The sequence below is a fragment of the Emiliania huxleyi genome (assembly GCF_000372725.1).
Source record: "Emiliania huxleyi CCMP1516 unplaced genomic scaffold EMIHUscaffold_68, whole genome shotgun sequence".
NCBI lineage: Eukaryota > Haptophyta > Isochrysidales > Noelaerhabdaceae > Emiliania > Emiliania huxleyi.
Window position 1 is genome coordinate 387,131 of NW_005196900.1, and position 24,947 is coordinate 412,077.

A 24,947-nucleotide genomic window follows, 5' to 3' on the forward strand; every position below is an offset into this window, starting at 1 on the left:
GCCCTCAGGGCGGGCCCAACGAATATGGAACCATCTCGGGTGGGGGTTCGGGTCACTAGAGTCGTGATCATGTCTGTGTGTGAGTGTGCCCGAGAGGAGAGCTTCCGAGACCCACTACAAGACCACGCACGCATCATCCCGCGGCCTGGCGGTCGGCGGGATTGCAACCAGTCTTGGCGTGCCGCCTGTCGTTCGCTCGGGCGCTTTGGGCGTCGGGGTGGCGAGCAGGGGACGCAGCTCTGAGCGCCCAGCGACGCGTGCCGGATGGAGTCCGGCCGCGGGTGACTAGGGAAGTTCGCTCAGGATGTGTGGCAGTCAGTTCGGCTGAGTGCTCAAGTGCTCACCAAGCCGTTTTAAAGTACCACCGCTACGACTCTGGAGATAACATCGAGATTCGCTCACCACGAGCCTTACGTGTATGAATGAAGCAAAAACAACTCTCTCTCGCAGCAGACAGGCTCGCTCGACACAGGTGCGAACTGGCGCGTGCTAGCATGATAAAGAATTTTACAAGAAAGGCCTCTCTCACACGCACGATTCACACGACAGACAAGGCGCAGGCGACGGCTATAAACTCCTGATGCCTGCGCCGCGAATCACGCCGCACCCATGCGGCGCCAGAACCCACAGTCGGTCTTCGCTGTATCGCTGCTCTCTCATCCGATCCTCACCATTGCAAAGCGTGTTCTGAACACACCACAAAGCATGTTCATGGCCCGCCAACTCACCACCGCCTCACTGCACACCGGCCGGCGAGCGAGACACACGCTCCGCTCGATCCTCACCACGTATCCGATCAGCTCGGACGGCCGGCGCGAACCCGTATCGCAATCGACGGCCGCCGAGCTGGTGGACTCGTTTCAGATGATGCCGCGCGACCTGCGGCTGCTCGCTACAAACAACATCACGCTGGGTGTGCGTGAGCACTACTACATCTTCCGCTTCCCGCCGTTCACCGGCGTCGTCGCCTCGGACCGGGCGTGCCTCGTGGCGCTCGGCGAGGCGCAGCGGGAGCAGCGTTCGGCGCACTGGGCGATGGCAGCGCCCGCCGGCAGCGGCGTCGCCTCCGAGGTGCTCGCGTCCGAGATCGTGCGCGTCGTCCAGAAGCGGACGAGCGGCGCCTCGAGTGGCGACCTGGCGGGCCAGCTCTACGACGGCCTGCTGCAGGGCCCGCTGCCGTTTGAGCTGCGGGTGCTCGATGCGGTGCTGAGGGAGGACCTGCTCCGAAAGCAGGCGTAGCACATTAAAGCCTCCGACACTCCTCCGACACTCCTCCGACACTCCTCCGACACTCCTCCGAGAGACACACTGTCACCACGGCCTGCTCCTCGGCAGGAGCGCTTCAGCCGGATCTCCTCGCGGATGGCACGCGCACTCGGCTCGCGCGCCTAGATGAGGGACACGCATCCTAGAACCTGGCGAGCGCTCGAGACTGCACGCAGTCGGTTGTACCGTATCCAGCCGCACGCGAGCCGTCTCGGTCTGCACTCGTGGCTCTTATCTTCGATGCTCCAGGCACGCGCGACCGGCGGCTCGAGCAGCGACGGCCCCGCTCGCTCGGCCTGCTCACCCTCGCCGCCGACGCGCACGCCGAGGCGAGAGAGGAGGCGCTCTGCCCGCTGCACACTCGACCAGACTGGACAGACTGCTGGGGCTCGGCTTGTGCACTGCTCCCGAATCTTGCTCGCAGGCGCTCTGCCAGCTGATCACGCTCGGGACATGACCATGACACGCGTCCATGACACGTCCATGACACGTCCGGGACTCGTCCGCAGGCGCTCTACCAGCTCATCACGCTCGGCGACGCGCTCTCCTCGCTCGGCGTGGAGGTGACGCGGGCCGAGGACACCTCCACGACACCTCCACGACACGTCCACGACACGTCCGAGACACGCCCGCGACACGCCCACGACACGTCCACGACACGTCCGAAACACGTCCACGACACGTCCACAACACGTCCAAGACACGCCCACGACACGTCCGAGACACGCCCGTGACACGTCCCTCCCTCGCTCGGGCGTGGAGGTGAAGCGGGCCGAGACGACGCTCGAGGCGCTGCTGCGGAGCGACGAGGACATGGCTGCGCTGTACCTGTCGCACCGCAAGCAGCGCGGCGAGGCGAGGCCCGAGAAGGAGTGCGGCGACGGAGCTGCGGCTGCTCGGGCCGGCCCTCCCCTACAGCTTCCCCGGATCTCTCCCCTCTAGGAGCACGTCGAGGTGGAGCTGATGCTCGAGGCAGCCGCCGCTGCAGTGCCTCCGACGGACCCTTCCCCGAACCTGCTCGGAAGTCTGCCCGCAGGCGGCCGCCGCGCAGTACGCCGACCTCGAGGACCGCATCTTGGGCGTGCGCGCGTCGCTGGCGGCGCGCCGCCCTCGAGCGACGCAGGTGGCTGGCGCTGTCGTGAACTGCTGCAAGCGCGTGGCGTGGTTTGCGGTAGGCGCGCCGCAGCTCGAGGAGCTCAACAAAGCATTAGAGCATGAGAGTGTTAATGACCATCTCGAGCCATCTCGCCCAGGCGCACCGCTCGCTCGAGGAGCTCAAGCTACGCAACGAGCGGAACCGGATCATGCGGCTCGAGGTGCTGCTGCAGATGGGCTCCCTCTCGCTCGCCCTCGCCGCCGTCTCCGGCGGCTTCTTCGGCGCGAGACCCTGCTGCTGCGCTCGGCCCGCCAGGCGGCAGAGCACCCCGCGACGTGGCCCCCACACGCTGCTAGGCATGAACCTGCACTCCGGCGTGGAGGAGGTGCCGCACCTGCTCTGGCTCGTGGCGGGCGGCACCGCCGGCGCGTCGACGCTGCTGCTGCGCGCCTTCCTCCGCTCGGCGCGCGCGCCTCCCCGCCCGGTGGCCTCGTCCACGGGACGGCGGGAGCACGCCCCCCCCCCCCTCCCCCCCCCTTCCCCCCCCCCTCCTCCCCCCTCCCTCTCTCCAGGTGCGCACCTTCCACGGGCTCCAGCGCGACCAGCTCCTCGCCACCTCGGCGCTGCAGACCGCGCTGCAGGGCGCCGACCCGCGCCCTCGACCACGCCCACCCCGCCCTCCAGGACGCGTCCGTGACGCGTCCAGCACACGACTCACAGGGCTCGACCACGCCTACCTCGCCCTCCGCCACGCCGGCGAGCTCGCGCCGCCCTCGCAGAGCTTCGGCGAGGGCGGGAACGGCGGCGCGGCGGCGCCCGTCTCGCGCGCGCGGCTCGCAAAGGCGCTCGCGGCGACGGGTGCCACCCTGGACGAGCCGCAGCTGCGCGCGCTGCACCACCTTCTCGCCGAGGACGAGGACCAGGTGTACGACGTGCTCACCCGGCCACGCGGGGGCGAAGAGGGGCGCGGCGTGGGGCCGTAGAGCGCCCGCGTCGCGCGTGCGTATAGGGATGTAGCCTCTCGCGTTGGCACGCTGTACAAAAGGGCGGGCTTCGCTTGTATAGAGAGAGAGAGAGGAGAGAGAGGAGAGAAAACGGTTCAGTTCTCTCACGAAGGCAAAGCTCACTTGTCACAACGGGGGGCTCCTCTGACTCTGTGCGCTCTGCGGTTGCGCACCCCCCTCACGCAGCCTCTACACACAGCCTCATACTTTACTGACACAACCCCCTGGATCCCCTACGGGGTGTGGTGAGTTGACCAGGGGTTGTGCGCCGGGCCCTCCTGCTCGGCTCCAGCGAAATTAGACAAGTGTTGTCATCAACAGAGTAGAAGGATCTGACCTCGGGGCCGATGTGACCAAGCGCTGTTAGCGTGGTTTTACCTCACACCCACGGTCTCTCACAGTGTGCCGGCAGTCGCCGAGCAGTGTCGCTCACACAAGCCGCAGCACAAGTGACTGAGGGCCAGTGAGGGCGAGCCCATGCCACCGAAGGCGCTGTCGAGGTTCGCCGAGCGCGGCGCAGGTTGAGGGACACCGTCACCGACGAGCGCGTTGGACTTTTCACTCCGGACAAAGACCGCTGCACAGCGGACGGTACGGGCCGTGCAGCGGTCATAGCGGCGAGGCGCGGGACCGTCTGTGGCGAAGTGGGTCGCGTCCCTCGATTTCCGTCACCTCACCCTCCACACACCCTCTTGCGGGTTCGAGTGGCGGGCCATCCCGCTTGCGGGATGGCTTAGCGGGTTCGAGCCGTCACACATTGGCTGCTGGGGTGTGCCGAGGGGGGCTGGGTGGGCGGTAAGCCGTCATTGCCCGGCGCTGCTTGCAGCGCTCTGGGTGGTGGTGGCGGCGCTCCAAGAGTGGTGCTCTTGGGAAGAGGTTCCTCCTTTCCGCTCCCCCCCCCGCAAGGCGCGAGACACACTCTGCCTTTTACTTTAGCGCATCTCCCTGGACCCTGCGAGACACTCCGCATTTTCTCCCGTAGTCTTTCCCTTAGTAAGAAAGAAAGAAAGAAAACAGAAACCCAAGGGAGGGATGCACGCGCCACACACGCCTTTCCCTTCATAAATTAAATAAATAAAACAGACACACCAAACGAGGGGTGGGAGAAGGACAGGGTCCCCACCTGCACGAGCAGGATCTTGCAAGGACGATCAGGGACACAGGGGAACGGGAGTGGGGAGCGCATCGCGACACGGAGGGGGGCTGGGCAGGGTTCACCCACACGACAGGGTCCCGAGGGCCCAACTCATGCCAGCGGACGGTCGTCGTCTCTCAGTGATGTTAGCTACGCCACCGTCTACCTCGTGCGACATGCGCTCGCCGACATCGAGCGAGCTCGCCTGTCCGAGGAGCTGCCGAGGAGCGGCTTGCTGTGCGGACGGCTTCTTGTGGCTCTCGTGAGAGCGTTTTGCGGCCCGGCGGCTGGGAGAATATGTGTCGTTTGATGTGTCACTGTGTACGTCATGACTCATGTCAGTCTTGATAACAAGTACGGTCGATCCGTCAAAGTGATACACTCGTCGATCACACACCTCCCTCGGACCGACCCTTCGTCACAACCCGACCGACACCTGGATGCTACGTGCTACGTCCTACGGTTGCAACTTTGCGAGCGAGGAGCCTCAACCCGCAACCCCCACGGACACCGCTCACCGGCGGCGGCCGCGGGCCCGACACCGGGTCCGGCGGCGGCCCTTGCCCTTTCACAGCTGCCCTCTTCGGCTCCCCAAACATCGATCGCGCCGACCTCGACGCGCCCCCTCGCCCCAGCCCTGAGGTCTGATTACTCGTCGTCGTCGTCGTCCTCCTCCTCCTCCTCCTCCTCCTCCTCCTCGCCATCGTCGCCGTCGGTATCGAAGCGGAGCGCCCGCTTCGCCTGCTCGTTGTTCAGCTCCACAACTCGTCGTCGTCGTCGTCGTCGTCGTCCTCCTCCTCCTCCTCCTCCTCCTCCTCCTCCTCGCCATCGTCGCCGTCGGTATCGAAGCGGAGCGCCCGCTTTGCCTGCTCGTTGTTCAGCTCCACACGCCCGCCGTAGCCAAACGCCACCAAAGGCGGCATATCCGCGGCGGCAACATCGGCATTGAGGCACGCAAGGATGCCGGCACACGCGCCAGCTTGCGAGAGGTGGGCGACCTGAGTGACGACGAGCAAGCGCACGCCGCGCACGTCGAATGGTGTGAGGACGCACAAATCAGGCGGCAACCGGCACGTCTTCTCGGTGAAAGCGCGATACGCGCGCTCGGCGAAATTTTCCGGATCGTCGGCGGACGCGTGCGTATGAGCCGCGTAGAGCATGCCGGCAGCAAAGCTACCAAAGGCCGCGACGACCCCGCGCGTGAGCCGCGCGTCGCGCAGCCGCTCAGCGTGCTTGAAGATGGCCTTCGCCTGCCGATCGAAGCCGTGCCGGTGCGGCTCGTCACTCACTGTGTTATCCACCGGTGGGTCCAAGTGATGGTTGACGCACGCGATGACCATCTCGTTGTTGCCGCTGCCTAGTAGCTCCGGCTGGCTCAGGCCTGACCATATGGTGCGCGCACGCTGAGCGAGCGCCGAGCTGCGCGCGGTCTCACCCTCTTTTGGCACGGTCACGTGCGAGTCGCAATTGCTCGGGCCAACGACTTTAATGTGGCTCGCGTGGCGATAGCTCTGCTCGTCGAGCGGTGAGTGGCCCAGCATCAACAAGCCGCTCGTCGCGCCGCTCACCGCCACCGTCGAGTCGTCGTTCGCCCGCCGCGCCGCCGCGGCCGCCCCGCCGTCCCTGGGCAAGTCGCGCAGTCGCTCGAGGCGATCCAGCTCCTTCTTCTTCTTCTTGTGCTGCTTTTCAATCTGCGTGCGCTTGCGCTCCTCCTCCGCCGCCGCCTCCGCCGCCTTCCGCTCCTCCTCCGCCTTCCGCTTGTCCGCCGCCTCTGCCGCCGCCAAGCCTTGCGCGAGCAGTCCGCTGTCGACACCCGCTGCGTCGGCGCGCGCATGAGCACGCCTCAATGCCTCCACATCAGCGGGGTCCAAACCGAGCACCGCCTCGAGGGCCTCGGCCGCATCGCAGCGCTCCTTGAGCGCCACCACCCGCTCATTCGCCTACACATTACGCTACAGCTGATATGCTATCCTCGTCGAGATCTTTACAACATGCACGCCCGCCTCTGCAAAGAGCGGCTCCTCTGCAGCGCCGAGAGAACGGCTGAGCTTGCGTGCCGCGTCGAGCGCATCGTTCACCGCATCAATCGAGTCGCCGCTGATGGCAGCGCGCAGCTTCTTTAACCGCCGATCGAGCTCCTCCTCCAATTGCGTCCGAGGCTCAGCAAGCGCCTTCGCCTCCACACCCGCCTCTTCCGCCTCCTTGATTAGGGCAGGCACACGGTCCATCTCCCCACGCGCAAACGCCTGCTGCACAGCAGCAAGGGCCTCCGCAGCTTTGGCCGCCTTTGTCGCCTCCGCCATCGCCGCCTCGGCCGCCACCATCTCCGCCTCTGCTGCTTCCTCGGCCGCCAGACTCTTCGCCGCTGCCGCCGCCTTTTCTGCCGCAGACTGCTCCGCCGCCGCCTTCTCCGCCGCCGCCTTCTCCGCCGCCGCCGCCTTCTCTACCGCCGCCTGCTCCGCCGTCGCCTTCTCCGCCTTCTCCGCCGCCGCCTTCTCCGCCGCCGCCGCCAACTTTCCCCTTGCCGCCGCTGCCGCCGACTCCGCCGTGGCCTTGCGCTCCGCTGCCGCCGCTGCCGCTGCCGCCGCTGCCGCCGCCGCCGCCGCCTTTCGCTCCTCCTCAGTCACCACCGCCACCTTGGTGATGTCCTCGGTGCTGTCCTCGGTGATGTCCTCGGTGATGTCGGTCGGCGGCGCATCCTCGTCCTCGGAATCGTCCTGAATGGGTTCGGGTGGGAAGTGGGATGGGATGAATTACCGTTCAAAGCGGGAAGGCGGGTGCACCTTGATGCGCGGCGGTTTCTTCTTCAAGGTGCTCTTCTGCCTCTTCTGCGCCTCAGGCGGCGGGAGAGCGGGCCGCTTGCCCCCAGAGCATTTGTGGCCCTTCTTCGGCATGCCACAGATGCCGCACTTATAGCTGCGCCGCGGAGCACCACTGCTCGCCGCCGTGCCGGGGCCAACCGCCGCGCCGCCGGCCGCCCCCGCGCCAAAGCCTGCCACCGCGCCGCTGCCGGCCGCGGCCGCTGGGTCGGAGTCGTCGTCCACGGGACGGCTCTCGTCTTCAGCCGCCGCCCATTCTGCCGCCGTCTCCACGAGGCTCTCATGGAAAACCCAAACCTTCGGGAGATGGAACTTCGCCACCCGCCCGAGCAGGGCCCTGAGCAAATCCGGTTCCGAGCACGCCTCAAAGTGCTTCATGATCTCGTCCTCCTTCGCCATACGGTGACCGTTGCGCCCAGCGGTGACGTGCGAGCGGAAGAAAGCGCAGAGCTCCTGCAAGAGGCGGGAGGTGATGCCGCCACTCTCGCCCGCCGAGCCGCCCGCATCGTCGTCGCCGCTCTCCTGGAGCGCCTCCTGGCTAGGCTGGCTAGGCTCGAAGGCCTGCAGGGTCAGCTTCTCCTCCTCCTCCTCGCTGCGCCGCGTGTCCTCCTTAATCTTGTCATCCAAATCGCCCAACCACTTCTCGCCGCGGGACATCAGCTGCGCGAGCTGTGCGATGCTGGGTTGGATGTCGAGATCAGGGCTCGCCGCCTCTGCCCTGTCGTTCTCCGTCTTTGCCTCTTCGACCGCCGCGCGCAAGCTCTCGTACGCCGCCGCGCGCGTTTGCGCCGCGACGTCGCCGAGCCGCATGCAAGCCTCGGCGATGGCGCCGTTGAGGTTCTCGGCAACGAGATCGCGCAACAACGCCTCGCCGCCCGAGATAATCGTCTCCTCGACGTATCCTTCGTTCGCGTCCTTGAGCGCCGCCTGCAGGCTCACCCTGTCCCTCTCCGCGATGGCGGTTTCGAGCCGGGTTCGGCGCTCCATCCCCCTCTGCACGAGCTGACTTTTGGCCTATAGCAGTCCTGTCAAGCTTAATTCAGTCCCGTCGCGACGCCACGCTGGCGTTGCTCGCGCGCCTCGTTGAGCAGGCCGCGGGTCTCATGGTCCAGATCAGCGCCGAGCCTGTCATTCTGCTGCACTGCCTCCTTCAGCGCAAGAAATGTACCCGATTTCAGCGCGGACCGGATCACCGCGCGCGTCTCGGGCACGTAGTTGAAGCGGAGCGTGAGGGTGTTGCCGCTGCAGCTGTGCTGCTTAGACATCGCGCAGAGGGCCTCGCTTACGGTCTCATAGCTGATGAGGGCGGCCCGCGTCAGATAGGAGTCGCTCTTGGGCAGGACATAGACGTTCGTCACCTTGCCGTACCGCTCGAAGTGGCTGCACAGCGCCTTCTTGAAGTCGTCCCGGTTGCAGTCCGATATGAACTCGTCGGGGAGCTTCTCCAAAAAGAGGTGGCGCGAAAGCTCGGCCTCGGTCTCCGCGTGCTCCGCCTTCGGCGCCTCCGAAAAGGACGCCCGAGCCGCCCGAGCCGCCGGAGCCGCCGGAGCCGCCAGAGCCGCCGGAGCCGCCTGTCCCGCCTGTCCCGCCGGCGCTGGCGCGGCAGAAGGGGACGGCCCGCTGAACAGCTCTCGCTGGACCGGAGGACGCCCGTTCGACCGAGGCGAGCTGGGAGCCCACTGCCACCGGAACCCAGTCTCGCGGAATCCAGTGCGAGGCGGGTCCGGTTCTGGCACCCTGGCGGCGAGGGGAAGGGTGAGGGGGAGGGTGAGGAGGCACATCGGTGCTCGGGGGCGTCCTAGCATGAGGTGAGCCCACCATCCCGTCGTTCCTTCCCACGACTTCTCATCACCATCGCCCATCGCCGCCTGAGACCTGAAGGGGTGGGGCCGTCAAGAAAAGCGGCGTCAATGGCGTATGTCGAGGCTCGGGTGACGAGGTGTGCGTGGTGTGAACTTGCAGGAGCTTGAGGATGTCGACCAAGAAGAGAAAGGCGCGCCGCAAGAAACGGGCGCACCCGACGCTGTGATGACAACGCGCGGCTGGTGGCGCGCAGCGCGGCGCGTAGTGGCGTGAGTGGCGCAAGTGTGTGTCTGCGCGTGGCGAGCGCGAGCCTGGGACTCCGGCTGCTCGGCAAAAGAGGCGGGAGCGCGGCTCAATCCGTTCGAAACGGAGTGCTCGATTTTTGGAAAAGAATTTTACAAGCAGCGCGCACAACACTGGGCACGGGAAGGGAGAGCACGACGAGAAGGGGGAGACCGCGAGGTGGCACGAAGGTTGCAGCTAGAATCGGAGAGAGACTGCGAAGAGAGATAGGAAGAGGCGGACGCCCAAGGGTGGGCGACGGCTAGCGCACCACACCCCTCTCCTTAAAATCCCTGTGTGGTGGCGGCGTGCCGTTCTCCCATCCCTTCCCTTGGGGTGTCTGTTTTCTTTCTTTCTTTTTAAGTACTATGAAGTGCCTGGAAGGCGGATGCCCTGTCGCCTGTGTGTGGGGGTGGGTATTGCGTTGTTGTATGTTGAGCAAAATATACGAAAGAGAGACGGTCACACACGGTCTCAGGTCACACAAATGGGGCGGTGTCCAGAGCCCGCGACGAGAGGGCGAGAGAGGTCGGCGGTGGATTGATGTACCAGGTCGTAACATGATAGATGATTTTACATGTGCAGTCGTACACGTTTGTATCGCGAGATGTTGCGATCGTGTTTTGATGAGCGCATGTGCCGCATCCCCCCAGGCGTTTCAGAAGGGCCCTTCAGCTTTCAGAAGGGCGGAGTTCCACCACTTGCGCACTTGGGTTGGGTGGCAGTCTCTCTTTTCGACCGAGTCTCTAACGTTTTGTTTTGCCTCTTGGGTGGTGGTAAGTGCTAAGTCCCTTCCCGGCGTTCCCTGACATGCTCGAACATGCTGTGCGCCCTCCGAGAGAGCGCCGTCCGCGCAGAGCAGCACGATCGGCTGGTCGAGGGGCCACTTCTCCGCCACGCGGGCGGCGAAGGTCGCGTCGGGCAGATAGTAGCCGTGCTCCCACGTGTAGGCGGCCAGGTTGGCGGAGCAGGCGAGGTGCCCATCGAGCCGCCACTCTGCCGGCTGCCGCACGTCGACCAGCAGCGCCTGCGGGACGTGTCTCAGGCGCGTCACAGACGGGGGACGCGCCTGCTGCCGCGCGGGAGAGAGAGGGGCTGCGCACCGCGCCGCTCAGCACCAGCTCCGCCAACGCGCCGCTCGGCTCAACCTCGATTGCGCCTCCGCCTCCCTCGCTTCCCTCGCCCGCCGCGCCTCCCTCGCCTCCCTCCGCCTCGCCTCCCTCGCCTCCCTCGCCCCCCTCGCCTCCCTCGCCCCCCTCGCCTCCCTCACGCGGCAGAGGAGCAAGGTCGAGGAGCGCGGAGGTTAGCGCCTCCGCCGCCTCCTCCTCCGCCGCCTCCTCCTCCTCCTCCGCCGCCTCCGCCGCCTCCGCCACCTGCGCCACCTCCTCCTCCCCTGCACCCTCCCCGTCCGCGGCGCGTGCCACCACCGCGCCGGTGGTCGGGTCGACCGCTCTCCCCTCCAGGTCGCGAGGCAGCGCAGGGTTGAGCCAGTACGCGCCGGGCGTGCTCAAGTCGGTGAGCCTAACACGCCAGCAGGCGAGCCTGTTGCCTCACCTGCCCTCTCCACACCACTCTCGCCGAAGCACAGCGCCGCGCCGCAGCGCGAGAGGCCCTTCGCCGATGCCGCCGTCCAGGCACGCGTCCGCGACGCCGTCGATCTCCTCGTCCAGCCAGCCCTCCTATGCACGCGTAGGCGTGTGGGCAGCGTCTCTCCCGCGCCACAGCGTCGGCCTCTCGTCCAGCCAGCCCTCCTCCTCCGGCGGCACACCGACCGCCCGCATCCCGGCACCTAGCGCCGCCGCCGTCGCGCCCAGCGAAGTGACCAGGACGACGCAGCGCGCCGCCACCGGCTCGCGACCCCACGCGGCGCCGGTCGCACCGGCAAAGCCCGCGGGCGCCGCGATGTGCATCGACTCGCGCAAGGATGTGAGCTCCGCCACGGTCGGCTCGGCGGCACGAGTCGGCCATGTGACGGCGCCTGGCAAGGGCTCGTGCTCTGGGCTGCCGGGCGGCTCGAGAAGCGCGACCAGCGCGCCGTCGTCGCTAGCCTCGGCAAGCAGCCGCGAGACGCCGCACCGGAGTCGTGAGGTAGGCTGGTCGACGGCGCTCGAAGTGGTGAAGATGAGGGCCTCGCAGCGGTCGATATTTCGCAGCATTTTCGCCGGAGCGGATCGACGTGACGCTGGAGCGGGCCGAGCGGCGCAGAGGAGCAGCATGGAAGACGAGCTTGCGAGCTGCGCGAGACTGCTCTGCGCAATGCAAGCAGGCGCAGAAGGAGCTCGCCGTGACACGATGCCGGGCGGTGGTGGTGCTCTGGCGGCTGTGCACAGTGGGCAAGGTCAGGCTGCAGCAGGGCAGCACGATGGTAGTGCCCAGTCGGCGAAAAATGTTGACTGTATGAGAGGAAGAGGCTGCCGTGCGAGCCGGCAGCTGGCTGGCTAGTCGTGCGTGGACTGCCTTCGAGCACTTGGAGTGCAGTCAGTCATCAGCCTCACATCCAGGGCCGGGGAGCTACCGCCGCCGGCGTCTTCTTCTCGAGGTTCTCGAGGTGGATATCCTTTGGCCGCGTTGGGTAGCGAGGATTGGTGTGACGCGATCCACGCAGGCGTGTTTTCTGGCGGCCGACCGTCAGTGCGCGGAGTTGCCCCTTCTCCGACTGCCCCGGCAATTCCCGAGGTCGTCGGGTGTGACCCCTGCGTCCCCCGAGACCTAGCGCGGGTGGGTTGGAGGGGGCTCGCTGCAGGGAAGGGCGGTGTAAGAAGCCGATCCCCGTAGTCCGCCCCGCTCCTCCCCATCGGGCCGCATGAGCGGCCACGCCTCGCAGATTCGTTTTCGCTCCTGGGTCAGGCGCGCGGGGCATCCCCCGGGTCGCTCGACCAGCGATCCGAAGAGTGGCCGCTATGCGAAGGAAAGAGCGGGGCCTCGACGCCTCAGTCCGGCCCTCCGAGGGGGGAAGGGAATTGCGGGGTCCCCACGGGCGCCTCTCTTCGGCCCTCCCGAGGGGGGGATGGGAGCAAGGGGGTGGGGGTGCGATCGGGGCGGTGGGGAGGGGTCTCAGATTTTGTGGGTCTAATACTTGGTTGCCTTTCGGGGAGGGGAGAGCCCACAGGAGAGTTGGGAGCCGCGGCACTAGACCGCGCCGCCAGCAAGGCGAGAGCAGCAGCCGACGACCAGCCGACATGGCAGTTGCAACGGCGCGAGAAAAACCGGCGTCTTCTTCGGCTTTTTCTCTGATATCTCGATAGTACCGTATCTAGATAGTACCGTTTCGTTTACCCACACTAAGCGAGTAATGGCGCGGTTCACGCCTCGCACAACAGAGAGAGAGAGATGCGCTCTGCATGGTGGGACATAAAAGAGAGCGAGTACTTGGGCGAGTAGGCTGTGCGGTCAACGCTGCCGCGCGCGACTTTGCGCGCGAGGCGGCGCAGCTTGAGAACGGCGGTGGGCGAGAAGCCGCCGCCGAACGTCTCGTGGAGCAGCAGGTTGAAGTTGTTGCGCTTGGAGCATGCTCTTGACAAAGATCGCGTCGTGGTAGAAACCACGATGCGCCTTGACGTAGTTTGGTTGTCGCTTTGGTCCGTACCGAGCGGTGTAAGTCGCTCCTTATTCCTCCTCGGGGTCACTCCCGCGAAACTCGTGAACTAGCCGGGGCAGTCGGAGAAGGCGCAACTCCGTGCACTGACGGTCGGCCCTCGACATTGCGTCTCATTTTTCGTCCTCGCAGCCGATTGGAAGAGGCGCCGTCCGCACGCACCGAGCGCCACTCAGCAGTGGTGTTCATGTCTTCCCGGCTCGCGTTGTGTATCATCTGGCTGCTTGTCGTGTACGCTCAATCCGCTTACGCGGGCCACGCCCGTCACCCGCACGAACGCAGTCGCAACTCCACTGCGTTTGGGCGACACCAGCGCACGGACACTTTGGCGACGCAAGCGCAGCGCATAATGCCCGAGCTTCGTCCAGTCGGACCATGCCTATTGCCCGGCCTCGGGCGGCTCTGCGGCGTCACGAGGGCACGGCTCGTCGTCATGATGGCCGCCGCTGGCCGAATGAACCGAACGGTGCCCGCCGCTCCTTTTGCTGCCATTGCTGGCGTTGCCGCTTTGCTCGCCTACGTGCGTGCGCGTCTCCGCCGCGGCCACCGGCGTGAGGATGCGCGGCTGGAGGACGGGGCGGGGCGGAACAGCTTCGATAACAGCTTGCCTTCTCGGCTCGAGATCCTCGCGCACTACTGGAGCTGCCCTCGGCTCACTCTGCGCGCGCCCGTCGGCGCTCTCAAGGGCTGGGTGCTGGCGACACTTTGGCTCGAGCTCGCACTCTTCACGGCCCCCGAGCTGTGCGTCCTCGCCGTTCCCGAGGTCGTTGAGCTGTACTCCGGCGTGCTCCCGTACCGCCAGGACAAGCCCGACCTGCCGCATCTGGTCGAGTGGCTGCTGCCCGGCATGGCCTCTGCGAGTGTGCACGGCTCAACGTCGATGGGCGACTGGATGGGCGGCCCTCCGTCGCCGCTGGTAGCGTCGCGCGTGACGTGGCTGAGGTGCGTGCGCCAGGCCCTCCTGGTGGGCTGGATCCTCTTCTTGCTCATCCCTCTCTCGGACTGGCCGCGGGCAGCGACGGCCGCCTTTGCAACTGGCGCCGCCGCCTATTTCCTACTCGGCACGATCGGGCTCCTTTACGACCCTTGCCACAACATCCAGGCGGACGCACCCAATATCCGCGACCGGGGGCACTGCGCACTCTCCGTGTGTGCGAGGGAGTCACGCTCTTGATCACCCACCCACACCCACACGCACACACACACTCCCTGCCACACCGCTCACCCACGCGCACTGGGCCTTGCACTTTCATGCCGTGTGCGGCTCCTGTCGTCCAGACGTGGAGACGCGAGCACCGCGCCTCCCCCTTGCCCCACCACCTTGTGTGTGTGGAGAAGCTTACCTTGCCTTACCTTACCTTCTTGATCTCGATCACAGGCCTCCCTCCTCTTTGTCGTTGTCGCCGCATTCGCCGTGCCCGACTTGGCCTCCAACCCTCGCAGCGCGGCGTGGCTCCGCCACACAAGTCTTGTGGCGGTCTTGGTCCCGGTCTACCTCTTCTCGGGCATCTCCAAGGTGCGATACAGCGGTGTGTTGCACCAGATTACAGGCCCGCCTCTCTGCTCGCCCTCCTCCACCCCGCGGGTCCTGGCCGCTTTTGCCGCCGCACCGCTTCTCCTCGACCTCTCCTCTATAGGCGATTGGCTGTTGGCGGTGCGTGGAGACAAGTACGGGCTCGGCGACGAGAAGGTTGTCCGCGCACCGTTGGCCGAGGTCTCGCTCTACATCGCGCGCAGCCCGTGGCTCTGTATGCTCTTCTCCTGGGGAAACCTCCTCGTCGAGCTCGCGCTGCCGGTCGCGCTGCTCTACCTCCTCGCGAGGCGCGAACGCGGCTGGCGGCTCCGAGTCGTCCTCCCTCTCTTCGTGTTCGGCGCCTTCGGTTTCCACGCGAGCATCCTCCTCCTGATGGGGCCCAACTTCCTCCGCATGTTTCCGCTGCTCGTCCTGGCACACTAACACACAAACCATTAGCCTTCCCTCTATAAGCAGGTGCCTCATTCTTAGTGGGTACCTAATAATCAGCTTGTTATTAGCTGGTTTCGTGTTGTTAGCTCGATGACAGCTAATAAACGGCTGGTAAGCAGCTAATCACCAGCTAACAAGCAGGCTCACAATTGGTGCGGTGGCTGATAACGCGCCCGGGCGTTATATTAGGTAGTTGACCCGGTTGGCATGCTCGGCGCGTCGAGTACCCAACCAGTCGACCGCCAGGGAGGTGGAGCTATTTGGCGCTCCCGCCCATCAGCTCTCGACCTCTGCCGCGCGCCGCTCCCGCTCGTGCTTCTCTGCGGCTGGTGGGCCGTGCAGATCCGTGCCGACCTCCTCGGGTTGGTCCGCTACGGCTTCTTCCCGCACGACGCAGTTCCGCAGTGGTCACGGCCGATCACGCAGGCCCCAGCGCCCCACCTCTCCCGGGCGTGCCCTAGCAAGGCACTGCCCGGCAGATCTCATCCCCCCCCCCCCTCTCTCGCAGGCGCACTATGTCGTGCGGGCAAACCCCTACTGGCCCTTTCCGGAGCTCTCGATGTTTGCGATACCGAAGTCCCCGAATTTCGTCGTCTCATTTGCGCTACTGTCGGCAGTCGGCGGCACATATGTCGTGATCGCTACGCGTGCGGCTGTGAGGCTCGTCGCAGGATGAGGGTGTGTGTGTGGGGGGGTGCGTGATCCACATGTCTCTAGTGCAGGAGGCTGCGTGGGAGGGCGACGCGTAGGCCTCCTTGTTCGCCCGGCACACCAACCGCGGGCCACTTATCGCCGGCGAGTGCTACCTGACCAAGCCAGGCGGTAGCAGCTGCTCGAGCGCAGCGATCTGCTACGCCAAGCGCTATCGGGCCGTAGCCCGCAAACTCTGCCACGAACAGAGGGCGGGGGGTGAACGGGGGTAAATGGCTGTGACGGCTACGTACGTAAAGGCTGGGGAAGGACCCTGAGTTGCACAGGGGTTGTGCGCCAGGCCCTCCTGCTCGGCTCCAGCGAGTAGACAAGTGTTGTCATCAACAGAATAGAAGGATCTGACCTCAGGGCCGATGTGGCCAAGCGCTGGTAGCGTGGTTTTACCTCACACCCATGGTCTCACAGTGTGCCGGCAGTCGCCGGAGCAGGTGTCGGAGTCGCTCACACAAGCGCATACGGCACGTATGATTTAAATTGTAAAAGCCCGTGTATAACTGCATGCGCTACACCCTACACCAAACTTAATAGGGCTACCATGTAAGGGAAATCGCGCAATCGTCCGGAGAGAGGGCTCGCGTGGCAAATCAGAGGTCGTCGCTGCTGCTGCCCTCCGACGAGGCGCCCCCCTCGCGGTCGCTGGCGAGGTCGGCAAGCGTCGAAAGCCTGGCACTGGCGCGCATCATGGCCGAGTAGCCAAGCGCTTGCCCGGCGCCAGTCCGGTACAGCCCGGTCGTCGCGTTGTCCTCCCAGGCGGACACTTTGCGCTGCCGGAGTTCTTCTCCGCACTGCAGCACAGGCGCTAGCTCAGCGGCGGACACGATCGCTGGCTTTGGCGCCTCCCCAGGTGACGTGCGGACGCGGTACGCGCGGACGCGGCAATGGTACTCGATGCCGGCCACCGCAGGGCACCGGAATGGAGGGACATCCACTTCCTCTGGCGCTCCCGCCGTCTGCGTCCACCAGGCGACGGGGGCGAACTGCAGCGCCTTGTTGAAGTGCTTACACTTTTGCCTCCTCTCGGCCTTCCCGGCCGGTTGCGGCGGCGCTTGCGTGAGCGCCCCCAGGAACTTGCCAGTCATTACCACAGTCGAGCTGCCATTATCATAGCGCGCCTCCACACACCCCTCGTGACTGAGGTCTACATCGATTCTCGTCGAAGGTTCTGGAGCAAAGCTCGGCGCAGTCGCGGTGCCGAAGAAAGACCACGGCCCAATCTTGAAGTGGGCGCTCTCGTAGCCGCCCGTGAGCGGATAGCCGCCCGTCGCGTCCTCCATCCACAGTCCATCGCCCGGCGGAAGGCAGCCGAACCCCGCGGTCGGGCAGAAGAACTGCTTCGTCGGGTTGACGCTCGGATCGCCCGACCAGTTGTGCAGGTACGCCTGGTAGTGCGCCGCAGCACCGCCGCCCTTGAACTCGTCGATCCACTCCTTCCAGATGGACTGGTCGCTGTGGCCATGTTTGTTGGCCACGTCGGGCATCCCCGCGGGAGGCGGGTAGTCGGTCAGGCCGGCCATCATGTCGTCGATGGTCGCCCGGTGAACCCGCCAGCACCGCCGGAAGTTGACGTGCGTCGGCTCTCCGGGCTTGAGCACGTCGGTCTCGACCGCGTAGTGTACGTGCAGCAGGGCGTAGTCGACCGCTGACAAGCCGTGCGGCCAGCTCTCGTAGTAGTAGGCTCGAGAGGGGCCGGCCTTGCAGTCAAAGGCGTAGCTCGCGATGCAGCGGAACTCGCCTTGCGCAATCGGCTGGCCCGCAGCGGCGGTCGACAGCTGCATCGCCTTGCCGCCGGACTCGACGAACAACCGCCCGAAGAAGTGTGCGACATTCTGTCCGCGTTCGTCGGGCGTGCTAGCGGGTCCGGGCTGCTGGCTGTAGGCGCCCTCATAGTTGTGGTAGCCCCGAGTGGCCTCGCCGCCGCCCACGCCACTGCCAGCAGCCTCGACGATGCCGCCGCTGAAGATACCGCCACTGCCGCCACTGCCGCCGCCGCCGCCGCCGCCGCCGCCGCCGCCGCCGCCGCCGCCAGCTCCACCGCCGCTTCCGCCGAGGAGCATTCGAGGTACACCAGCGCCGACCCTGTCCCCATCGTGCGGAGAAGGGCGTCTCAGCTCGTAAATTGGCGCATCGACGAGTGGCGGGGGGCCAATCTGAGGCGACGGCCGAGGCACGTTAAGGATCGCGCACTTGGCCTGCTCAAACGCGAGCTCGTAGCGCCCTGAATGGCAGTATGAGCGGAAGAAGGCAGCGGAGAATGCGCGCGCTGCTTCGTCGTTGACATCCGTCTCCCAGCAGATGACGCACTCTATCCCCTGCTGCTGCAGCCTCTGGCCGAGTTCCAACGTGTTGCAGCCGTTGAGAAAAATGAGCTGCGGCGGGTTGGGCAGCTGGGTAAAGAAGGTGACCAACGCGTCATTGTCGACCCTCTGGAAGCGGCCATCCTCGGTAGTGAAGCCGAGAGTGGGCCCGGATCCATCCTCCAGCCCGTGACCGATGAACAGGAAGCAGCGCGGCGTGCGGCTGAGGAGCTCGTCCTGCAGCTGCTGCGATGTGCCGCCCTGCTGTATGTGCACCGGTCGAGAGCTCACGAGAGCGGCAACCTCCTGCACCGAGCGCGCCTCGTCGTGAGCGTGCTGCAGTGTCTTCGCGGCCGGGCTGCTGACGAAAATGAGCAGGTCTCGCTCGAACCGGAGGTCAAGGGGCGGGCCTTGCTCCCAGTTGGGGAACACAAACGAGAACGGCTCGTGAGCAGGCGGCAGAGTTGGCTCGATGCCGAAGACGAGGGCCTCCACCTCGCAGTCGCCGCGGCGGGCGTTGACGAAGCCGCGCATCTCCCGAGTTGCCAGGGCCCCTCGCCACGGGCCGAAGCTGGTCGTGCACTCGAGGAGCTGCATCGTCACTTCGGCGCCTCGAGGCACGCATAGGTGATGGTCGCCACCAAGCGTGAAACGTTCGTACGTGAGGTCGCGCGAGCGGCCGGTCGGGTCCGGCTCGAGTGCAAACTTGATGCGTCGCCGCCGGAAGGGTGGCTCGACGTGATCGGAGACGAAGACGTACGCGCGCACAAGCTCCCCTTCGCGTGCGCCCTGCTCCTGCCCGATGAGCCCAGCCTCCGCGCCGCCTCCGCTCGATGGCGCCTTGACAGCTGGCGCGAAGCCCGAACCAGCGAAGCTATCGAGCGTGGAGAGGATCGCGGAGACAACACCTTCCGGCATCGGCGCACCGGGCATCCATTCCATGTACTTGATGCTGCCACCCCGCGGCCCGAGCTTGAGCTGTGTCGAGCTCACCTCAAAGCGGTCGCACATCTTGATCAAAAAAAGGGGCTTCGGCGTCTCTAAGATGTACTGAAGCTCCTGCTCGGTGCTGAAGGTACTTGGCGTCGGCGAGCCATAGGTCCTTGTGCCCATGACGATTGCGAGGCGGCAACCGACAAGCGCATCGCTGATGATCCTGTCGATGCGCGATCCGAAAGGATTGTTGCCGCTCACGAAGCACCTGACGCCGGGGCGCACCGCCTCGATCGCCGCCTTCATTTCAAGCGCCTGGTCCTTCGCCTCGCTCAGTCGCAGCGATACAAAGATGTCCGCAAAGGCCATCACGAGCCGCTCCGCGGAGGCGTCGCTCGCCACCGAGAAGGGCGCGGCCACTCCCGGTGGCGCCGGTGGCGAAGCCACGGCCGCCTGCGGCGCCGCCGCAACGGCCGCCATCGCGCAGCCCGCCGCCTCGGGCAGCACGCACCCTAGCACGAGCTCGGCGCACATGCGAGCAAACGGAGTGTCGCTCTTCACACCGCCGCCCTTGAGATCCCACCAGAGCGTCGTCTGGAAGAGGAGCATCTCGTCGAGTGTCTGCTTGATCGTGCGGCTCTCGGCTTTGTTCGAGAGCTCGAGGCCGACGTGCTGCGCACAGTCGCGGACCGCCGCGAGCGTGGCTGCGGAGACGGAGTCCTTCAGCCGCCCCTTCGAGCCGTCGGTGAAGAAGTCGGACATCGCGCCGTTGGGCTGCCGCTTGCCGATCAAGATGGGCTGGATCGCCTGCACGCGGCCCGCCTCCTTCAGCGCGAGCGCCAGCTGCCACTCAACGAGCAGATAGTCCACTTCGTCCACGCCATTGTCCGGGTCGAGGTGCTCCATCCCCTCGATCGCACCGTGCGAGATGAGCGGCACGACCACGCTCGATGCGGCGAGGCCCTCAGCAAAACTGAGGTCATACCGCTTGCCCATCTGTAGCCGCTCGCGGTCGAGAAAGACTCGCAACTGTCGGCCGTCCTTGCCGATGGTGCGCGCGCTCAGGTCGTGGTAGAGCAACTGCGCGAGCGTCGACTCGGACTCCTGCCGATAGCCGATGAAGGCGTCGTACGAGCTCACCGTCTCGGGCGGCACCCACGGCGCAAAGTCGGCGCGCGTCAGCTCGCGCTTCGTCCGCGAGTGGTGGATGGGCCAGCGCTCACGCAACTTGCGCTTTGCTTCCCGCAGCTCGAAGCACTCGCCCTCGATGTCGACGAGCAGCCGCACGCGCAGCTCGCTTATCCACTCGGCGCAGACATCGCTCGCAAGCTGGGCCACCTGCTCGGCGACGGCGGTAGGGTACGCGTCGCGGATGAGCACGACCACCTCGTGCGACGCCTCGTCGCGGCGGAGTAGGAAAGGCTGTCCGCTAAAGACGAGTAGCGCCCAATCGCGCGTCAGCTTGTTGAGCGATTCCGCGCACCCGCCGCGCCGATTGAGCACCATGGAGTACTGCTCGCACTTGACAAGCAGGCGCGCCCAGAGCGACTCCGGCAAGAACAGTATCTCGCCGTTGGCCGTGCCCCCCAGCTCGAGGTAGAGCCAGCATTTGTGCGCATCCGCGCAACCGTGCGCATCCGCGAAGCCCGAGGCCTCGGCGGCGTCGACGGCGGGCAGCACGGACGGCACGAGGTAGCGTGTCTTCTCGCCGGGGAGCGGGCATGCGAGCCCGAGCTTCTCGAGCAACTGCGTCAGGTGCGGGATCATAGCCTTGTGCTCGTGCCACAAGCGGTGCAGCAGCCGCTCGCTCACGATGCCCTCGCGCTTGAGCTGCTTCCAGTCGGCCGCGAGCTTTCGCGCCTCCTTATCGCTCTTCTGCGGGTGCAGCGCGTAGTCGCGCACGACCGCGCTGATACGGTCGACGACAAACTGCGGGTCGAGCGTCACCCACTCGCGTAAACCACCGTCGCTAAAGTAGAGCAGCATGCCGAGCTGGTGGAAGAGCTGGAGGGCCGCCTCAAGCTGCTCCTCGGAAAGCGACGGAGCAAGCTGCGCCACCTCCGATCTGCGAAGCACAGGCGCCGGGTTCGCCGAGTTGGTCGCCGCGGCCTGCAGCTGGTCGTGCAGATCGTACCACGCCAGAGGCACGGGTGTCTGCACAAACTCCTCCTCCTTGAGGATGGCGTCCACTTTCCCCTTCAGCCGCTGCAGGATCGGGTCGGCGGGGCGGCGCGAGTTGTCGACGGGGAAGAAGCAGAGGTCCTCCTCCTCGTCCTCACCGTTCCACTCGACATCGAGGCACCAGCCCTCGCCCATCCCGAGCAACATGCCCGAGCCGTTGGCAGCGTTGTCATCGCCGAAGGCTTCCTCGAGCCGCGCCGCGATGGCGCGGTGCTGCGCGGCGCTCGAAACGCTGTCGCCGTGCGTGCCGACGAGGAGAACCTTGGCACCGCGCGCGTGCGTGAAGAGCGAGCACAGCCAGAAGCGCAGGAAACGCACGCAGCCAACGACGTCGTACACCGGCCGGCTGCCCTTGCTCGGCTCGGACTCGTCAATGGGCTCGGTCGCGCCCGTGTCGACGAGGCGGCGCATGTCGAAGACGACAAGGTACACGGCGTTGCGCGTGAGGAAGAGGTGGTGCAGCGTGTAGAAGACGCGCTGCCCGCCAAGGTCATAGATGATCAGCCGGATCTCCTCCTCAACCCCGTCGCGCACGAACCTGCTCACCGCGTCCATGTCGAGCCGGCGCACCGCGTGCTCTTCTCGGTCCTCCTCCTCCCTCCTCCGTCCCTCTTGCTGCTGCTGCTGCTGCTGCTGCTGCTGCTGCTGCTGCGGCTGCGGCTGCTGCTGCTGCTGCTGCTGCTGCTGCGGCGGCTGCGGCGGCTGCTGCTGCGGCTGCTGCGGCGGCGGCGGCTGCTGCGGCTGCTGCGGCTGCTGCGCCGGCGGCTGCTGCTGCGGCGGCTGCGGCGGCTGCTGCTGCTGCTGCTGCTGCTGCTGCTGCTGCTGCTGCTGCTGCTGCTGCGTTGGCGCCGCCTCCTCCTCCGCTTGCCGCCGCTTCTCTTCATCGACCGCCTCCCTCACGGCCGTCGCCATAGTCGCGCCGCGGTCGATGCGTTGCGCGATGGAGCGTCCGAGGCGAGCGGCGGTATTCTTGTCCTCAAAGAGCGCCCGCTCAGCGTCGCCGAGCTCGAGCTCGCGCAAGCTGCTCGCCAAGGCCTTGGCGAGCTCGTCCGCCAAACCAAGCAGCCCGAGCTTGATCGGCTGCCAGCTCTCGGCGAGCTCGCGCGAGACGGTGCACGCCTCCGTCGACGCCAAGTTCGTCGAAGCCTCCGAAGCGTTGAAGGGTTGGCCGAGCAGCGCTCGCATCGTCGACGTCTTGCCTGCGCGCCCCTCACCGACCAACATCAGCTTGGCGCAGTTCCACGGCCGGCTGCCGCCGAGCAACGCCTCGGCGAGCGCGGACGACGGCTCCTCCTCACGCACACCGCCGCCGGCCATCGCGATCGCCACCTTGTTGTCGGCGTTGAGAGCGAGGTAAGCCAGCGCCTTCGCGGCCTGCTGCTTCTGCCCGTCCGTGCCGTTGCGAGCCAGCGCCACCAGCGGCGCGATGCCACCCGCCTTTGCGATCGCCCGCCTTTGGTTGTCGGCGTTGGCAGCGAGGCGCATCAGCGCCCCCGCGGCCTGCTCCTGCAGCCCGTCCTCTCCGCTCTGCAGCTGATCCACCCATTTCCACACCTCCGAACGGGCGACGACGATCGATCCCTCCTCGACCCAGAGCACCTCGATCGCGTCGTGCGAGACGCGGTGCGGCCGCAACGCACGCTGTACGTGCCTGGTAATCTCGCCGCTGGCGGCCTCCCTGAAGGCAGCGGATAAGTCGAAGCTCTCGCTGCCGCTCGCGCTGGCGGACTCAGTAGTCTCGCGCTCGTAGCTCAGGTCCCTGCTCGTCGACCTCGACGCGTAGCCCTGCTCGTCGACCTCGACGCGGACGAAGAGGCTCATCTGCACCTCGTGCTGATGACGGCCGCCTGACCAGTGCTTGACCAGTCTGACTTTGAACTGGTCGTCGGGCCGCAGCTCGAGCTTCTCGGCGAGCATCTCCTTGAACTGCTCGATATCGAAGGGCGGCGGACCGGTTAAGCTGCCCGCCTCGAGGGTGATGGTAAGGATGGTGGAGGCGCCGCTGCTGCCTGATGAGGCAGAAGAGAAGCGGCTCTTGCTGCCGCTCGCGCCGGCGGGTTCCAAAGAGCTTGACTCGTAGCTCAGGTAGCCCTGCTCATCGACCTCGACGCGGACGAAGAAGCTCTGGCTCGTCTGCACCTCGTGCTGCCCACGGCCGCCTTGCTTGACCAGTCTGACTTTGAACTGGTCGTCGGGCCGCAGATCGAGCTTCTCGGCGAGCCTCGTCTTGAACGCTCCGCTGTCGAAGGGCGGCGGACCGGTTAAGTTGCCCTCGAGGGTGATGGTAAGGATGGTGGAGCCTGATGAGGACAGCATTGCGCTGCGCTCTTCCCCCGCGGCCGCCCCGACGACGATCGATTCCTCCTCGAACCAGAGCACCTCGATCGCCTCGGCCGCGACGCGGAGCGGCCGCAACGCACGCTTTATGACCATGGTAATCTCGCCGCTGGCACCCTGCCTGAAGGCAGCGGAAAAGTCGGAGCTCTCGCTGCCCCCTGATGAGGATAGCGTTGCGCCGCGCTCTTTCCCCGCAGCCGCCGAGGGGGGCGTGGCAAGAGCAGCCGAGTGCTCCTCGAGCTGCTGTCGCGATGACGAGGCCGCGTGCAAGAGGGGAGCTGCTGAGTGCTCCTCGGCGGAACGGGTGGAGTGCTCATCGAGCTGCTGTCGTGAAACGACGTCGAGAGGCACGATCGGAAGCGTCGTGAGTCGCCGGTCGCGCCGAATCGCGTCGCGCATTGCCAGCGCATGCTTCACCTTCAGCTGCGCCGCCTCTAGCCGCAGGTTCGCCTCCAGCTCCATGAGACCAAGATCGGCCTCGCGATGCTGCCGCGTCTCCTCCGCCTGCTGCTGCACCTGCTGCTGGGCCTGGACCTGCGCCTCCAACTGCATCGCCTCCCTCAACTCCTCAAACGCCGGCGTCTGAAACGTCATGCGGTGCACTTCGTCGATGGCCTGCAGCATCGCCTCGCACGACGAGGCGTCCAGCGCCCTCACGTGGTCTTTTGCAAACGCCTGGAGCATCGAACGAAGCCGCCGGTACTCCTCCAGCGGCAGCGTCAGCCGGCCGGGGTTGGCGGCGTGCGCGATGAGCTGATTGCAGAAGTCGTTGATCGCCTTGAGGTCGTCCCGCAGCGACGCCGGGCAGCCCAAGTCGAGCCAATGGTCCGTCCAGACGCTCATATGCAGCCCGCCGTCCCACTTCTCCGGCAGCCCCGCCCTCAGCTTGTCGGGCGCGTTGCCCTTTGTAGCCTCCGAGCCGGGCCGGCAGCCGAGCACCGTTTGCCGCAGCACTCCCAGCTCCACATCGAGCGCGCCGCTGCAGGCGGGGTCGACAGGCAGCCGCGACGCGCTATACTCGGCAGCACGCTTGCCCGGCGTCACGCGGTATTCGCCCAGCAGCGAGCCGCCCGGCGCACGCAGCGTAAAGCGAACGCGCTGAGGGAGCTTGCCGCTCAAATCCTCTGCGGTCAGCATGATCGACGCCGAGCCGCGCTCGAATGTCACGGTGCCGGGGAGCTCGAGCTCAAAGGACGGCGAGCCGTCGACCAGGAGGCCGCCTCGCGATGCGTCCCACGGCAGATCCGGGTAGCGCCGATTCCACAGCGCTTTGAAGCGGGGAGCGAAGAGGTGCTCGGGCGCGGCGGAGAGGAGCAGCCGCGCCGCGCGCACCCAGTACAGCTCGTCTCTACGCGCGTCGACGTCCGCTGGTTGGAGCTCCATTGTCCCTAACCTGTTGCAGCGTGCATCCCGGCAAGCGCCGATTGAAAGAAAAACCCACGTGGGGGCGCTCTCCTAGTTCTCCTGCTCCTGACAAGGGACGTCTTTCCCTTAGTCCGGCACCCCGCCATCATACACGTCTTTG

The 24,947-nt window shown here is 66.2% G+C and overlaps 5 protein-coding genes across 5 annotated transcripts; 4 read left to right on the forward strand and 1 right to left on the reverse strand.

The window, feature by feature from the left end:
• Positions 1-609: 609 nt before the first annotated feature.
• Positions 610-1,239, forward strand: EMIHUDRAFT_216196 (hypothetical protein; the record flags this gene model as incomplete). Its single annotated transcript, XM_005762415.1, has 1 exon — positions 610-1,239. The coding sequence occupies one exon, from the start codon at positions 610-612 to the stop codon at positions 1,237-1,239; it is 630 nt and encodes a 209-aa protein (XP_005762472.1).
• Positions 1,240-2,467: 1,228 nt separating this feature from the next.
• Positions 2,468-3,470, forward strand: EMIHUDRAFT_437992 (hypothetical protein). Its single transcript, XM_005762416.1, has 4 exons — positions 2,468-2,643; positions 2,719-2,825; positions 2,935-3,051; positions 3,083-3,470. The coding sequence occupies exons 1-4, from the start codon at positions 2,481-2,483 to the stop codon at positions 3,377-3,379; spliced, it is 684 nt and encodes a 227-aa protein (XP_005762473.1). The 5' UTR covers positions 2,468-2,480; the 3' UTR covers positions 3,380-3,470.
• A 9,984-nt stretch (positions 3,471-13,454) lies between these two features.
• EMIHUDRAFT_105441 (hypothetical protein) lies at positions 13,455-14,957 on the forward strand (the record flags this gene model as incomplete). Its single annotated transcript, XM_005762417.1, has 3 exons — positions 13,455-14,147; positions 14,379-14,529; positions 14,638-14,957. The coding sequence occupies 3 exons, from the start codon at positions 13,455-13,457 to the stop codon at positions 14,955-14,957; spliced, it is 1,164 nt and encodes a 387-aa protein (XP_005762474.1).
• A 216-nt stretch (positions 14,958-15,173) lies between these two features.
• EMIHUDRAFT_216203 (hypothetical protein) lies at positions 15,174-15,642 on the forward strand (the record flags this gene model as incomplete). Its single annotated transcript, XM_005762418.1, has 2 exons — positions 15,174-15,362; positions 15,475-15,642. The coding sequence occupies 2 exons, from the start codon at positions 15,174-15,176 to the stop codon at positions 15,640-15,642; spliced, it is 357 nt and encodes a 118-aa protein (XP_005762475.1).
• Positions 15,643-16,261: 619 nt separating this feature from the next.
• Roco2 (Roco2, Roco family protein) lies at positions 16,262-24,805 on the reverse strand (the record flags this gene model as incomplete). Its single annotated transcript, XM_005762464.1, has 1 exon — positions 16,262-24,805. The coding sequence occupies one exon, from the start codon at positions 24,803-24,805 to the stop codon at positions 16,262-16,264; it is 8,544 nt and encodes a 2,847-aa protein (XP_005762521.1).
• Positions 24,806-24,947: the final 142 nt, after the last annotated feature.

Bases quoted from the DNA above. Each gene is read 5' to 3' on its own strand.
- EMIHUDRAFT_437992 (XM_005762416.1), top strand. From the start codon at position 2,481: ATGAGAGTGTTAATGACCATCTCGAGCCATCTCGCCCAGGCGCACCGC. The intron at 2,644-2,718 runs GCGCGAGACCCT...ACACGCTGCTAG, and splicing joins CGTCTCCGGCGGCTTCTTCG to GCATGAACCTGCACTCCGGC. The intron at 3,052-3,082 runs GTCCGTGACGCG...CACGACTCACAG, and splicing joins CACCCCGCCCTCCAGGACGC to GGCTCGACCACGCCTACCTC.